This window comes from Thunnus thynnus, chromosome 18, assembly GCF_963924715.1.
Source record: "Thunnus thynnus chromosome 18, fThuThy2.1, whole genome shotgun sequence".
NCBI classification, from domain to species: Eukaryota; Metazoa; Chordata; class Actinopteri; order Scombriformes; family Scombridae; genus Thunnus; species Thunnus thynnus.
Window position 1 is genome coordinate 28,551,172 of NC_089534.1, and position 14,706 is coordinate 28,565,877.

At 39.9% G+C, this 14,706-nt stretch overlaps 2 protein-coding genes across 3 annotated transcripts; both read right to left on the reverse strand.

The window, feature by feature from the left end:
* Positions 1-877: 877 nt before the first annotated feature.
* On the reverse strand, positions 878-7,452 carry LOC137169148 (peptidase M20 domain-containing protein 2-like). The gene is made up of 7 exons (XM_067572163.1): positions 6,821-7,452; positions 5,073-5,221; positions 4,202-4,344; positions 3,963-4,117; positions 3,741-3,876; positions 3,552-3,659; positions 878-1,572 (listed from the first exon to the last, which is right to left on the reverse strand). The coding sequence occupies exons 1-7, from the start codon at positions 7,229-7,231 to the stop codon at positions 1,391-1,393; spliced, it is 1,284 nt and encodes a 427-aa protein (XP_067428264.1). The 5' UTR covers positions 7,232-7,452; the 3' UTR covers positions 878-1,390.
* Positions 7,453-8,543: 1,091 nt separating this feature from the next.
* LOC137169149 (peptidase M20 domain-containing protein 2-like) lies at positions 8,544-14,177 on the reverse strand. Of its 2 annotated transcripts, none has more exons than XM_067572166.1 (7): positions 13,658-14,177; positions 11,723-11,871; positions 11,034-11,176; positions 10,795-10,949; positions 10,420-10,555; positions 9,069-9,167; positions 8,544-8,949 (listed from the first exon to the last, which is right to left on the reverse strand). In XM_067572166.1, exons 1-7 carry the CDS (start codon positions 14,066-14,068, stop codon positions 8,768-8,770), a joined length of 1,275 nt encoding a protein of 424 aa, XP_067428267.1. In that variant the 5' UTR covers positions 14,069-14,177; the 3' UTR covers positions 8,544-8,767. The 2 variants fall into 2 exon arrangements, with proteins under 2 accessions (XP_067428267.1, XP_067428266.1); XM_067572165.1 differs by having other exon boundaries at positions 9,060-9,167; positions 13,658-14,176.
* Positions 14,178-14,706: the final 529 nt, after the last annotated feature.

The following is a 14,706-nucleotide window of genomic DNA, read 5'->3' on the forward strand; positions in this document are numbered from 1 at the left end:
TCAAAAAGTAGCAAATGATCTGAGGCATGGTACCGGCCTCCAGGGGATTGGGAACCTCTGCTGTAAACCATGTTTTATTTTTTTTTGCATCAGAACTTCAGGGTTTCATAGTTTAATGTCACTGTTTGATCCTTTGAGCTGTTTCTTGATATGCTTGCACTTACACTTTGTAGTTGTCACAGACATTAATGTCAATCTCAGATGGAATTGGAGCATTTTTCTACTTTCACTTTCTCCATCTCTTGTAACTATTCTCATCTACACAGTGGCATATCAAATCATGTATTGACTCCATGGTACATCAGTGTACAAATTTCTTGATTAAAATATCTTGTGTATCACATTTTTCTGTTTGACTGTTTTGTGCAAAAACAAATATTGACTTACTTTGGGAAATGTGAGATTCTGCAACTGGAATGCAGGTCAGCAGAACATCTGACAGACTTCATTTGGAGTCAAATGAAGTCTGTTTGATCAACAAATGAAAGACAGCCTCTCTGAAGATCATCAAAAAGTTTGACGTTGATATGAAATATGTCTGTCTGTTGCTTTTATCTTATGTAATACCACTGTAACATCTGTTGTGGCTTATGTCAAACTTCTGACAAAGCCAAACCGGCAGACGTGGCTTAGAAAAATCTGATATTTCATTGTAAATAAACTCCCAAATCTTCTGTCCTCTGATAAGAAGATAAGAGAAGAAGAAGAAGAAGAAGAAGAAGAAGAAGAAGAAGAGATAAATGATGTGACCATGAAATAAAGTCTTCTCATCTGTGAAGATGTTGTGACAGAAGAGAACATCACTTGAAAACATTAACGAGAGTGTACTAATGATTCAGCATCTACTAGTAACTCATTGCTTTCTTAGGGCCAAAAGTGTTCTTTAAGTATCATTCTGGTTTAATACAACTTTCTATGATAACATTGCACTCTTTCAACCTGCAATAACTTGACCAAAAAACCCTAGTCTGGAAATTGTGGGTGAAGAAACAAAGATGTGGGGGTGGTTGCAATATCAATGAATCCCCAAGTGACATAAGAGGAAGCATAAAATGAGTTCAGATTTCAGAGCAAGCCAGCCCAAATATATATGCACAAGCACTGCGAAAGTGAATTTTTCATAATACGGTCCCTTTAAGGCCTTGCATTATATAGATTTGACTTGTAGTGACATCTAAACACAGGAAACAAACAGAAAAAAACTCTACAAAGCCAAGTTTCAATGATTTTGAGTGAACAGCGCAGCCTACAATAGTACTAGCATTCTGTACTTAAAAATGTCTGTTGGATCAAATGTCAGTAAAGATCAATATTTTTGGTAGGAACACCGTTCCTGTGTTTAGTTGCCTGTTAATGCAAGTGGAGGAGCTGCTGAGCTCCTCCACTTGCATTAACAGCTGTTTGCAGACTGCTCTGTGTTCTCTCCTTTCAGCTTCCTGTCCTCCTTCAGTTTGGCCTGAGTGAACTCCTGCTTCACCCTCTGCAGCAGCTCTGGACACAGCAACACATCCAGAGCTGTCATGACCAGAGCCTTCGCTGTCCGCAGCGTGTAGAACTGAGCTCTGTCATCACCTGCAGCAAAGACAAACACATATTTAAACATGATTTTTACATTTTGTTGCTGCTTGATGGTAGAGCAGTGAGAAAGGTAAAAAAGGGAGGAAGACATATACACATATAATTTCAATACTTCTGAGAGAAAACATGCATTATCGTGCAAAACTAGTGTTTATTAGTGGACCTTTTGATGGACATGTTCTGTTTTGATGAAGGTTTATACTAAATGCTGCATACTGAGTCAGAAAAATAAACATATCAGGTGTGCACCTTGCTATACAGATCAGCAGGATAAAAAAGCCAACATTCATAAAACCAGGGTTTCTCAATATAATAGTATAATATTTTACCCCCAGCAGTTAGAGCTTTCAAGTGTCACATGAATGTGAGCATGACATTCCTTTGTCTTCTATATAGCACAGAGTGTGCACCACTCCTGAAGGATTATATGACAATTATGATATTTCAAAACATTCCACCTTCTTCTTCTATAAAAGCAAAATATTAATATATCAATCTTAGGGTCCAATGGTATTTAAGTGTTCACACCAGAAAGTGGCACAGCAAAATTCATTGTCACATCTTCACTAAACAGGTGGTGATGTAGTGAATACAGAGCTAGCTGGCAAGCTACTGTGGTTGGCAAGCTAACTCAGTAACATCCTAGATAGCCAGTAAACACTTAGCCAGCCTGCAAAAATAGCTCGCCCCACTCACTATAACTACCAGTCATCAAGCTAGCTAGCTCAGTGATGTTGCTGAAAGCTCCAGGCAGATCAATGGCTTCTATAAGCAAATCCACCGACTGCAGCAACTGTACTGAAACATTCTGTTTTCAGACAGAAATTTTGCTGTTACAAATGCTGGTATGCCCAGGCCTTAACAGACAATTTATGAATATAGATCTTTGAAATAAATTGATTCCATTGTGGAGACTGATTAAATCCACACAGTTTTTGTAATTTGGAAAATTCAAGCAAATTACAAAAACCATAATGCTGAACTTAGGATCAGAGAAGCAGATTCTGTAGAAGCTATCAGCTGTGTCACACCATCCATCTTCATAACCTTCATAACCTCTGCTGAATATAGACTGCTCCAAAAAAGACATGGCATTCCCTATGTTCCTTTGAGGCATTTTTATGCATTCATTATAGCAATAATAGAGAGATGACCAGAAACAAGCAGAGAGAGAGATGAAGAATGACATGCAAAGGTGACTGCTGCGATCAAACCTCTGATGCTGCAGTATGCTACAGAGATGCACCAAATTACCTGTTTTAAGTTACTGTTCAGATATTGTCTTGCTAACTGGTAGTTAGCTAACTAGTAGCAAGCCATCTGGCAAGCTATTTTGGGTGCATAACATCAGCATGTTACCATCTAGCTAACATTTTACCAGTTAGCTTGCTTACTGTAGCTAACCAACTAGCTCTGCAAGTAGTCACCACATCACCAAGACTCCAGCACCACCTATTCCACAATGAAGCAACCCAAATTAATTCTGCTACTTGTCAAGCGAAAAGCTCAAGGATGAGAAATTTAGATTTTTTAACCATCATGACACACTAAAATTCTCCACTAAATTCTTCATTTTCCTCAAAATTTCTGGTTAAACATTCTGGAATTTTCTTAGACCACAAAGGTAAAATGACCCATAAAACCCATTCAGTGAGAGGGATAAATTAGTGCCCTTCAATTTCCAAAACAAGTGCATAGATTAATAAACTGATAGCCAGTGGATTAAACTGAGTGGCTATGTCGTATCTAATTATGAATTTTCAGTGTACACACAAGTACAAGGGCCAGATGCATTAACAATGCACACACACAAAAGCCAAGCATAAGCCATTTCCTGAGATTTATAAAACAGAACCATGTGTACATATGGCTTTATAAATCTCACGAAAAGAATGTGTATGCATATTTCTGGCTTTGTGCGTGCAGACAGAGTTTTGTTCATCTGGCAGCAGGTGCGTATCTGCTTGACATACCGGAGGCCACAGTGTATTCTTCAGTGTGGTTCAGAGCCTTAGAGCCGATGTAGAAGTATGGATGGATCCCAGGAACTACAAATGTCACATTGCCAAAGTCTGTGGAGCCTGTAAGGACAATAGAGTGTTTTATTCTTCTTCCATAGGTCCATAGGTCAATGTTTGTTAGTGTATTTACTGTACTCTCACCAGAAGCATTGTTAAGGACTTCTTCATCTGTGGTGAATTCCATCCCCAAAGCCTTGCCATTTTTCTCATACAAATCTTCCAGAGTTGTATTTCGCAATATGTTGTCAAAAGCATTTTTTGCATATTCCACTTCCACCTGAGGAAGACACTATGTTGACAAACTGACCAACACAGATTGGTAGACTCACTAGGTAATTAAAACTTCATGCTATTTTTTTTTACCTGGCAGCCAGTTGCTGTAGCAGCTGATCTGAAACACATTTCAGCTTTTGTCTTGAGGATGGAAAGTTCAGCTCGTGAAGGGGTTCTCAGATAGTACTCCAGCTCAGTGTAGGCAGGGATGATGTTTGGTTTCACTCCACCGTGCTTTATGATACCTGCACAACACAGCATGGTTTAATCAGAGCTCACTGAACTCCTCAGAGCAACATGTTGAGTATAGAGATGCATCAGTTGTTCACCATGAACTCTCCAGTCTGGCTTCATCTGTTGTCTGAGCACAGACAGGTTGTTGTAGCACAGTACAGCTGCATCCAACGCATTGATTCCCTCCCAGGGGTAGGCTGAGGCATGAGACGCCTTACCATGATACTTTATAGTTACACTGGAAAACACACGACAAACCACATTTCAGTCTCTCTGCTTCTCGGCTTTATGAAGGGGATAGGTAAAGAGATAAGCTACTGTAGTTAAGTGAAGTTTACTGCCAATTGGTGTTTTATCCAAATACTAACAGCAGAACTAATTTTATTAGTTGTGTGTTTTCCTATATGCTGGTCAAACAGTCCGAAAACTGTCAAAAATCAGACCAGAGAGTGGATGTCCTACAACTTTACAAAGAAATTTATCAAACTTTATTTTAACTGTTGGCTAAGATAGTCTAGAAGTGCATGTTGGTAAAAATGTTTTCTTAAATTAGTATTTAACTAGTTTAGCACTGTACTCCTTTATTATTGTCAGACTAACAATGGACAGTGAGGAGAAAATAATCAAAATCGATGTATTAGAACTAAAACTATCATCTTTTTTATTCCACACATTCTTCTTTGTCAAAACTTGCCACCTATATTACCCACAATGCAACGACACTGCCGACAGTTTGGTTGGAGATTCAGATGGTTGGTGCTAGATTGGAGCAGCTGGAGGGATGAGATTTGTATGCTAACCTTCCCAGCATCAGAATGAATTAAAAGATGCTATAATCATATAATAATTCTACATTTGGTGGCTTTAATTATCTTCATTGATTTTTGATACATCTGATAGCACACAAAAGCAAAATAATGTATTAGTGCAGTGGACATGCAGAGATGAAGTTTGTTTAAAACTTACTCATGTTCGGCCACAAGAGGCAGATATGGAGCGTCATCCTGCAGAGGATGGGCCATGAACACCACATCCATATTATTAAAGGCTCCCTCCTTCATCAAGTCTATTTTACCTCCACCGTCTTCCTCAGCTGGGGTCCCCAGCACCGTCACCTGTGGAAACACTGATTGTTATGACAAGAATTTTTGTTTCATTAATATAATGTCATTTTACAGTAAGTGGTGGGATGTTCAGAAGGCTTATTTTCATCATTTTCTCATGAACTACAGCACTTCAGTAGAAATTCTGCCACCTGCAGTATTTTAACAGTATTTTTTTTTACTACACTACATTCATTTGACAGCTTTAATTATAAACCACTTTGTGGATTCAGATTTTGAAAACCTTTAATGAGCATAAAGTATTATAAATCGTTTTCCAGTAAATCGTATTGCTGAACAGTATACTTTAATTTAGCTCCACCTCCAGCAACAGCAATAAAATGATGTTTACATATTAATGAATACTGTAAGTAATAATAATCCAGCAATGTTACAAAACACATTAACATTAAAAAGGGTCACTATGCAGAATGAATACTTTTACTTTTAGTACATTCAAGGACAGGTGGACAATTTTTCAAGTCTGTCTTAAAACAACAATCATTCCTCCTGTTCATACTGACCATTAGAAGATCCCTTCATAATTCACTTACAAAATCAACAGTCCTCCTTCTGTGCAAAAATGTATTTAAAAGTTTATCTGAAACTAATATGAAGTTTCAGCGTCCAAATGAGTCAAATCAGTAGATATCTTTCAACGTTACAGTCTTTTTAGTGCCTCTTTCTCAACAGAGAAACACTGTCTGAGGAAACACAAAGAGGGAATTTGATGCTAAAAAGACTGTAAATGTGTCAGATATCCACTTGATAGACTGATGAAACCTCATATAAGCTTCACATCAACTTTTAAATGCATTTTTGCACTAAATGACTATGTGGACACACTGTGGATTTTGTCCTCCATCACTTCCATTGAAAGCACATTTGAAGGATCTTTTAATATCCAGTATGAACAGGAGGAATGATTACAGACACCTGACTGTTGTTTTAAGACACACTTGAAAAATTGTGAAATTGTCTTTGAAGTACATTTTGCTGATAATATTAATGTACATTTACTTCAATAAACTTTTGAATGCAGGACGTTTCTATGTTACACGGTATTTGACATGTCAGTACTTTTATTTAAGAATGTGAATACCTTCTTCCACCAACATGTATCTTAGTGTCTGTTACTGTGTACTTTGATGCAGTTCTGAATCCAAATGCAGATTCAAATTCTGTAACATTGTGGGTGTGGTGTGTGTGTGGTGCAGCCTTGGTGGAGGTACAGTATGTGCTTTCTAGTTAACTGCAAATGTTCAGGTGGTTAACTGTGTGTGTGTGTGTGTGTGTGTGTGTGTGTGTGTGTGTCTGTGTCTGTATGTACAACTGTGGGTGCTTCGAAAGATATTGTGCTCCCTTATCTCTTATTATACTGAAAAAGGTACCAGTAACAGATCACTGGCCTCACAATTTTGTTGTCGCATTTGAGAACAGGAATATATCCTGATAAGATCTAATAAATATGCTTCAGCCATATATGAGGAAACTATGGCAACCAGGGCTCATTTCTGTGACAATGACTGAGCTGATTTGTGTCACTGCAGAGCTGAATGAGTGTGACAAGCGGCCCCAGCCTCCCCTACTGCAGACTGTACGGATGTATACCTGCACCCGGACAGGGAGGCTGCAGGTGTTCTCCAGCACAGCTTTGAGCCCCAAAGCCGCAGCAGCTCCAACCTCAGCTATCAGGTTGTGTCCACATGCATGTCCAATACCAGGCAGGGCGTCGTACTCGCACAGGAAACCCACGTTGACCACATCTCCCGGCTCGCTGCCTCCTCCAGATCCCCAAGTGGCTCGAAACGCAGTCTCAAGTTTGAAGTGAGTGTCGATCTTCCAGCCTTCCTCCTGACTGAAAAACGTTACCAGCCTGTCATGAGACTTCCTCTCCTCATAAGCCAGCTCCGGACAGCTCCATATGTCCTTACTGAGGCTGTGCAGCTTTGCTTTGGCTTCATCTATACAGCAGACAGCTCTCTGTTTCAGCTCTACCAGCAGCTCTGCTCTACCCGACATCTCTCCGCCAAAACCTGATATGTCCTGCTGCTCTGAGTGAAGTCAGTCATTGACTAAAGCAGCCAGTCACTGCGCTAAACAGCGCTGCCAACACCTAAACATGTGACGAAGCTTTTTTGGGGGCTTTTTTTTTTTTTTTTTCTAAAACTTTATTCATATAGATAATCTCCCTCTGGGCAGGCGAGTTTGGCAGCCTAAACATACTGCATAGCCTATATATAGATATAAATATTACTGTATAATAACTTTCTACAGGGTTTAAATTCTATATCTATCTATCTATCTATCTATCTATCTATCTATCTATCTATCTATATAATTTTCAAAAATATATATTTATTGTTTATTGCTTGTTACATTTTACACATCTTTTTATGTATATTTATTTACTGTTTTTGCTGTAATGGAGCCTCCCAGCCAAAGTAGTTCACACAGTTGTACTATTATAACCAATAAACATCTTGAGTCTTGAGTCAGTAAGATGACTTGTGGTTAACATAAATTCCAAACTCCTATAGCTTCAGGTATTCCTTCAGTTAAATGGACATGATGTTCATCAGCATGTTTTGGGGTCAAAGTTGACATTCTGGCTGCAGATATGGCAAGAGAAGCTGACTGCAGACAAGATGGCGGACATCAGCCTCAAGTGAACTTTGATATTTTGTGCTCTGTGGCAAATATAAAACCAGTTATTGTTCTGTGTTCTACATACTAGCTGACGATGCTGATTCTAATCTGTGTATCTTGAATAGATCATGTGGTTTGTAGGTAGAGCCAGACTTCAGTGTTTACTTAGTGAATTGCTATTAACATGTTTGCAATTTTAATGGGTATCTTGTTGAATAATTTGTTTAATACCAAATAATTAAACTGTGGAATTTTTCAGATAATATTTTCCCGAGAGTGCACATTGTAGGTTTCTCCATGCCATAGCTGAGCTGTCTAGTTGTTCTGGTTGGAGGCTGATTACAGGTTATTATTTAATCTTTTGTATTTGCTGCCATCATGTGGACAAAGTGATAGGACTCATGTGTTGCACAATGTCTTCCATTGCAGTTTCTTATGCTTTGCTGTTACAAAGATTGCTTAAGGACTACAATATCATCAGGACAAAGCAGTTTAAGACAATGAACAATAATTATGTTGTTAGATTGATATCATATACAATGTTATGAGCAGGGTAAACAAAACCATGTACAGTTCAGAGGAGTTAACAAAGTTAACAAATCAGTTAACAAATGCAAAACTGATTGTATTTCAGATTTACAAACTGAGAAAAAATTGAGGCATCACCATTTTTGAACAGCCCCAGCAGCTGCCTGCCTCCACAATACTGTACAATCAAACATAAGCTTAATTTTAAGAAATCAACTGTGATTTCAACTGTGACTTTGATGAACACTGTAAGAAAAAGGCTCAAATGCAGCAGAGTATTTCTCATGTTTGGTTGCTGCATTTGACAACAGGAATGAGTCTTGCTGAGGCTGCTGTGTGTTCAGTCAGTGTGCAGGCAGCTCAGCAGAGCCTCCACTTGCATTAACAACTGTCTGCATACTGCTCTGTGTTCTCTCCTGTCAGCTTCCTGTCCTCCTCCAGTTTGGCCTCAGTGAACTCCTGCTTCACCCTCTGCAGCAGCTCTGGACACAGCAACACATCCAGAGCTGTCATGACCAGAGCCTTCGCTGTCCGCAGCGTGTAGAACTGAGCTCTGTCATCACCTGCAGCAAAGACACAAACACACTGTCAGCCATAGAAACACATATCAGCATGGGTCAGGCACTGAAATAGAGGTAGAGGTAGTGATGTGTTTGTGTGGGTTGGTGCACACCAGCAGCACCAGTGTATTCTTCTGTGTGGTTCAGAGCATTAGAGCCAATGTAGAAGTATGGATGAATCCCAGGAGCGACAAATGTCACATTGCCAAAGTCAGTTGAACCTGTAACACAGAAGACACAGAAGACAGAGGATCTGGATTGAAACTGATCATATAATGGAATATATTACATAACTGCAATGCTGTCATGTTGGTAAAGAAGTGGGATGCTTGAGTCAAAGTGCATTTCAGACAGGAAAATAATGAGGAAAATAGGGGTCACCTGAGCAAAGACCTGTGATCCATCTCTGTATTTAAACTCATAGTACATTTTGAAAAAATACACTTATTTGTTCACTCTCTGACATTTATCTCATGTGTTAAGTACAGAGCTGGAGTCAGGATGTGGTTAGCCTAGCTTAGCATAAAGACTATAAGCTTGGAGACAGGAAACAGCCTGGCTCTATGACAAGACTCCATAAAGATTCCAGCATGTAATTTCCCTAAAAACCTCAAATTGTCACTTTTACAGTTCTGTTTACTCAGTTCCGTCTGTTCCGGACCCTAGTTTCCTTTTTGTGTCTAAGTGACTAATTGGAACAATTTTTGAAATTGGTTCAGTATTGAGTGAGAGCGCTTCAGCCAGCAGCCACTAAACAGGCTGCAATGTAATCCTTTGGAGCAATAGCACTCCATCAATGTATGTCCATTAAAAGTGCTTGTTTTTACCACTGACAGGCTCAGATTGGTATTACAAGTGTCTGACAACATTATGGAAAGGACCATACAGAGAGCTTGCAGGGAGCATTTCTACATATGGTCAACTCAAGTTTTGACCATGTTTAGCATAGATTCCAACATCATAGCAGGATATAAATAACAGAAAATCACAAAAAAGCATAATATGTCCCCTTTAAATAGATGTGTGTCTTCACTTTGGGCAGTGCCAGGTTAGCTGTTAAGCAGGTTAACAATGTCCTGACTCCAGCTCTGTACTTATCACACAGTCATGAGATTGATGTTGATCATCTCATCTCAGTCTTGGAACAAAAAATAATAAGCATACTTCCTACCATGTTTAAGATTGAAGAGATCCTAGTATATCAGCCTCCACCCATCATGATGAACTGTGTACATGTAGTAGAAAATCAATGAAAAATCAATGAAGATAAAGCAGGTAGAAGCTGTTAGGACCCGCATAGAGCCTTTTGCAAAGCTGTTTTAATACAAATTTTACTGTGCTATTACAGTATACCATGATGTGAAAACTGTGTGCTTGTTTGGGGTGATGTCACCTCTTCATTCCTCTTCTGAGCAGTGTTCATGACAGAACTGTTCTGTGACCAACTGACCACTCAGAAGCATGTACACTTACCAGATTCATTTTTAAGAACGTCTTCATCTATATTGAAGTCCATCCCCAGAGCTTTGCCGTTCCTCTCGTACAGTTCCTCTAGTGCGGTGTTGCGAAGCATGTTGTCAAATTTATTTCTTGCAAACAGCACTTCAACCTGAAAGAGAGTTAGTGTCTTGATTACTTTTTTAACTTTTGGTAGAGCTAGGCAAAAAACCCTGAAAACAAAATCTTGTTTTCAAATTTGTAAATGAATCACTATTTTTTCTCTATAAAAACTACACAATACATAATGTGTAGATTTGAAAATGTCTTACTTTGGTGACTCCTATTAGTGGTATCAAAAAAGAACATCACTAAGATGCTTACATGTGCTTCCACATTGTGCTTTCCTACCTCACAGCCAGTTGCCGCAGCAGCTGATCTGAAACACATCTCAGCTTTTGCCTTAAGGACAGGAAGCTCAGAGCGTGAAGGGGTTCTCAGATAGTACTCCAGCTCAGTGTAGGCAGGGATGATGTTTGGTTTCACTCCACCGTGCTTTATGATACCTACACAACACAGCATGATTTAATCAGAGCTCACTGAACTCCTCAGAGCAACATGTTGAGTATAGAGATGCATCAGTTGTTCACCATGAACTCTCCAGTCTGGCTTCATCTGTTGTCTGAGCACAGACAGGTTGTTGTAGCACAGTACAGCTGCATCCAACGCATTGATTCCCTCCCAGGGGTAGGCTGAGGCATGAGATGCCTTACCATGATACTTTATAGTTACACTGGAAAACACACGACAAACCACATTTCAGTCTCTCTGCTTTACTCAGAAAGTGCATCAGACATAAAAACACAGTTAAGTGAGAGGTACTAAGAAGTTTATATAAACACTTTTCAACAGCAGAAATTATTTTATTAGTTGGATCTATTAGTTGGATACTGTAGATGATGATGTTGATCTGACAGATGCCCCTGTTCAACACTCTTTGCCAGTCTTTCCTCTTCCCTCTATCAGATTGTCTATGTTGCCATTGTATTCCTGCCCATTCCCTGTCCCTATGTTGTAAACCTGCCTGTTGCTTGTGTTCTAGACTTGCTGCCAGTCAGTGACCTAGTTCCTGCCATAGCCCTGTTGGATGTGTTTTGGATTGACTTCAAGTTGCTAAACTAGTCTTTGTCCACCTTTAATTCACTCTGTTCTCCTTATGTATGTGCATTTGAGTCCTTTTCCCTGTTGACCATACTTTGGAATTTGACAAGACAGTACTGCATTAGTGCATTAGTGCAAAAATTCATACAGGAAATGTGTGAAATCTAATAACGCTTACTCATGCTCAGCCACACATGGCAGGTAAGTGGCATCTTCCTTTGATGGGTGGGCCAAGAACACCAGATCCAGGCCTTCAAATGCTCCCTCCCTTAACATGTCAATTTTACCTCCACCATCCTCCTCAGCTGGGGTCCCCAGCACTGTCACCTGTGGAGTCCAGCATGAACTTCAGCTCCTGCTGCATAGCAATCACTTTAATACAGTAAACATGATCCTTTTCACAACATCCGTATTTAGTTATTGTTCATTGTTACTGTTTGATTTAGACTTGGTGTGGCTGCGGCTCGGGAGGTAAGGCACGTTGTCCACTAATCAGAAGGTTGGTGGTTTGATCCCTGGCTCCTCCATTCCGCACGTTGAAGTGTTTTTTGGCAAGATACTGAAACCCACATTGCTCCCAATTGTTGTGAGTATGTGTGTGAATGGATAAGTGAGCATTAGAAACATTGTGAAAGCTCTTTGGGTTAAAAAAAAGCACTGTATCACTCCTGATTAGCAGGTTGGCACCTTGCATGGCGGCCTCTGCCATCAGTTTACGAATATGGGTGAATGGGCAAATGTTGGTATATGTGGTAGAGTGCTTTGACTGGTCGGAAGACTAGAAAAGCGCTATATAAATACAGTCCACTTCCCATTTTACTTCATTAACAACATAGCATGCTTAACAACCATATACAAGTGTTTGGACATGTTGGAGCAGTACCAAAGGGCAATAACTGAACTGTTTACTTTCCTGCATTACCTCAAACAAGTTTCAAGTCTCTGCAAGTTGATTTTCATACCATATCAAAATTTATTGTAATGAATGGCTGTCTGGACACCATGAAATCAGTGTAAAACCTAAGGGACTGCTTTTCGGTCAGCAAAACTGTAAGGCAGACACTATTTGCAGTTACTAAAATATGCAAACCCACCAATTAGAGCCCATGGACACACATGAAGAGGCAGCTGAATATGAGGACCAGTGGGAAATCATGTGGGGAAACACACAGTGCCTTCCAAAAATGAGTGCCATGACTATCTATGACACATACACATCCATATATTGACACTGTCCATAAGTATTTGGACAACATTTTCTGCTCTTTTAGCTTTGTACTCCCAGCACATGCATTCAAGGTATCCATATCCATAACAAAGAAGGACCAATAGGCCTTTTAATATTAATTTATTTGATTTTTGGGTCACTTGAAGGCAGTGAGACAAGCTAAAAAAACACATCTGACATTGTATTACCATTTGAATTTGTTTTTGCAAACAGTTTCTTATCTCCACATCTAGCAGACACAGAGCAACATCATCATTCATTCGGGATCATGTTCACCTCATTAATATAAGTCCAATATTCAGCTTTTAGTTCTATAACAGCTCCTGAGAAAAATATTTGACTCTTTAGCTGCTAAATGCTCCACTATGTATCTTTGTCTGTCAGCTGTTTGGTGCTGAGCAGGTAGTGTACAGTGGGTTCATCAGAGCTTGTTCATTGAAAAACAGCTGCCTTCTTTTGCTGGCCAGGGACCAAAACAATTAGCCCATTTGACCCATATATGTTATTGACTGGAGGGATTTGACACTAGATGTTGACAAATCTAATTTTATCTCATTTTATCTTTATTCCCTTATTTCTTTGGGTTCCTTAAATTGGGCCACAATCCCTACACACCCTCAGAAAAGTTGGCACTTTAAACTCATGGTGTATAATTGTGCTGGAGAACAGCCAAAAAAAAAGTCAATATCCTACTCAATGGACTGCAATGTAATTACTCATAGTAAAATATTTGACTGAGTGCCCTTTAGTTCATCCTTTGGACTGACACTACACCATTAAAAAGATTCTCTACTACTACTTCACATAAACTAAACTTCCAAATTTGGTCCAAAGTGACATCTGAGAAAAGTGTGAACTCCTTAACATGCTGTGTGGTTATCCTACCTGCACCTGGACAGGGAGGCTGCAGGTGTTCTCCAGCACAGCTTTGAGCCCCAAAGCCGCAGCAGCTCCAACCTCAGCTATCAGGTTGTGTCCGCATGCATGTCCAATACCAGGCAGGGCGTCGTACTCGCACAGGAAACCCACGTTGACCACATCTCCCGGCTCACTGCCTCCTCCAGATCCCCAAGTGGCTCGAAACGCAGTGTCAAGTTTGAAGTGAGTGTCGATCTTCCAGCCTTCCTCCTGACTGAAAAACGTTACCAGCCTGTCATGAGACTTCCTCTCCTCATAAGCCAGCTCCGGACAGCTCCATATGTCCTTACTGAGGCTGTGCAGCTTTGTTTTGGCTTCATCTATACAGCAGACAGCTCTCTGTTTCAGCTCTACCAGCAGCTCTGCTCTACCCGACATCTTCAGTTTACAGGATATTATATTGTTCTATAATAATGAACTCTGGTTCTCACAGTGTAACTGTGTGTCTCCCTTCAAAACAAGCTTCCAGCAGTCTTACTATCAAGTTACAGTAAACAGTGTCACCAGTGCCAGAAGCTAAATTTGTAAACAGTCTCGTTTCAAAATAGCCAACACACAACACTGCATGCATACTGTTTAAACAACATTTGTTTCTGAGAATTGCCAGTTGAAGGGACACTCCAATTTACACATAAAAATCTGCAGTTTACTTTACCAGTTACTTGACCAGGGAAAATAACTGTATAATGTCTTTTGTGGCTCTGGTGAGGTTTTACAGTCCTTACTCTGTTCATGAGCTCATGAGAAGCAGCTTTATGTAGCTCCATGTAGTTGCATCTTGTGAAGTGAAAATAGACAGAACACGTTGATAGAAACTCTAGTTGTTGCTAAGACTAAACCTTCAAGGTTTCTGGGATGTGGTCTGTCTCTCCAAACACTTATCCACCCTACCACATCTTACAGACATTTACAAATGACTGTATCTTGCCCAAGGATGCCCATCGACATGCGGACTGGAGCCAGGAATCGAACCACCAATCTTCCAATTGGGTGACGTCCCACTCTACCTCCTGAGC

Excerpts from the sequence above, each read along its gene's own strand:
- LOC137169148 (XM_067572163.1), bottom strand. The coding sequence starts at position 7,231 with ATGTCGGGTAGAGCAGAGCTGCTGGTAGAGCTGAAACAGAGAGCTGTC. Across the intron at positions 5,222-6,820 it reads GCCTCCCTGTCCGGGTGCAG|GTGACGGTGCTGGGGACCCC; the intron begins GTATACATCCGT and ends GTGTTTCCACAG. Across the intron at positions 3,877-3,962 it reads CTACAGCAACTGGCTGCCAG|GTGGAAGTGGAATATGCAAA; the intron begins GTAAAAAAAAAT and ends TGTCTTCCTCAG.
- LOC137169149 (XM_067572165.1), bottom strand. The coding sequence starts at position 14,068 with ATGTCGGGTAGAGCAGAGCTGCTGGTAGAGCTGAAACAGAGAGCTGTC. Across the intron at positions 11,872-13,657 it reads GCCTCCCTGTCCAGGTGCAG|GTGACAGTGCTGGGGACCCC; the intron begins GTAGGATAACCA and ends TGGACTCCACAG. Across the intron at positions 10,950-11,033 it reads GCCAGACTGGAGAGTTCATG|GTATCATAAAGCACGGTGGA; the intron begins GTGAACAACTGA and ends TGTGTTGTGTAG.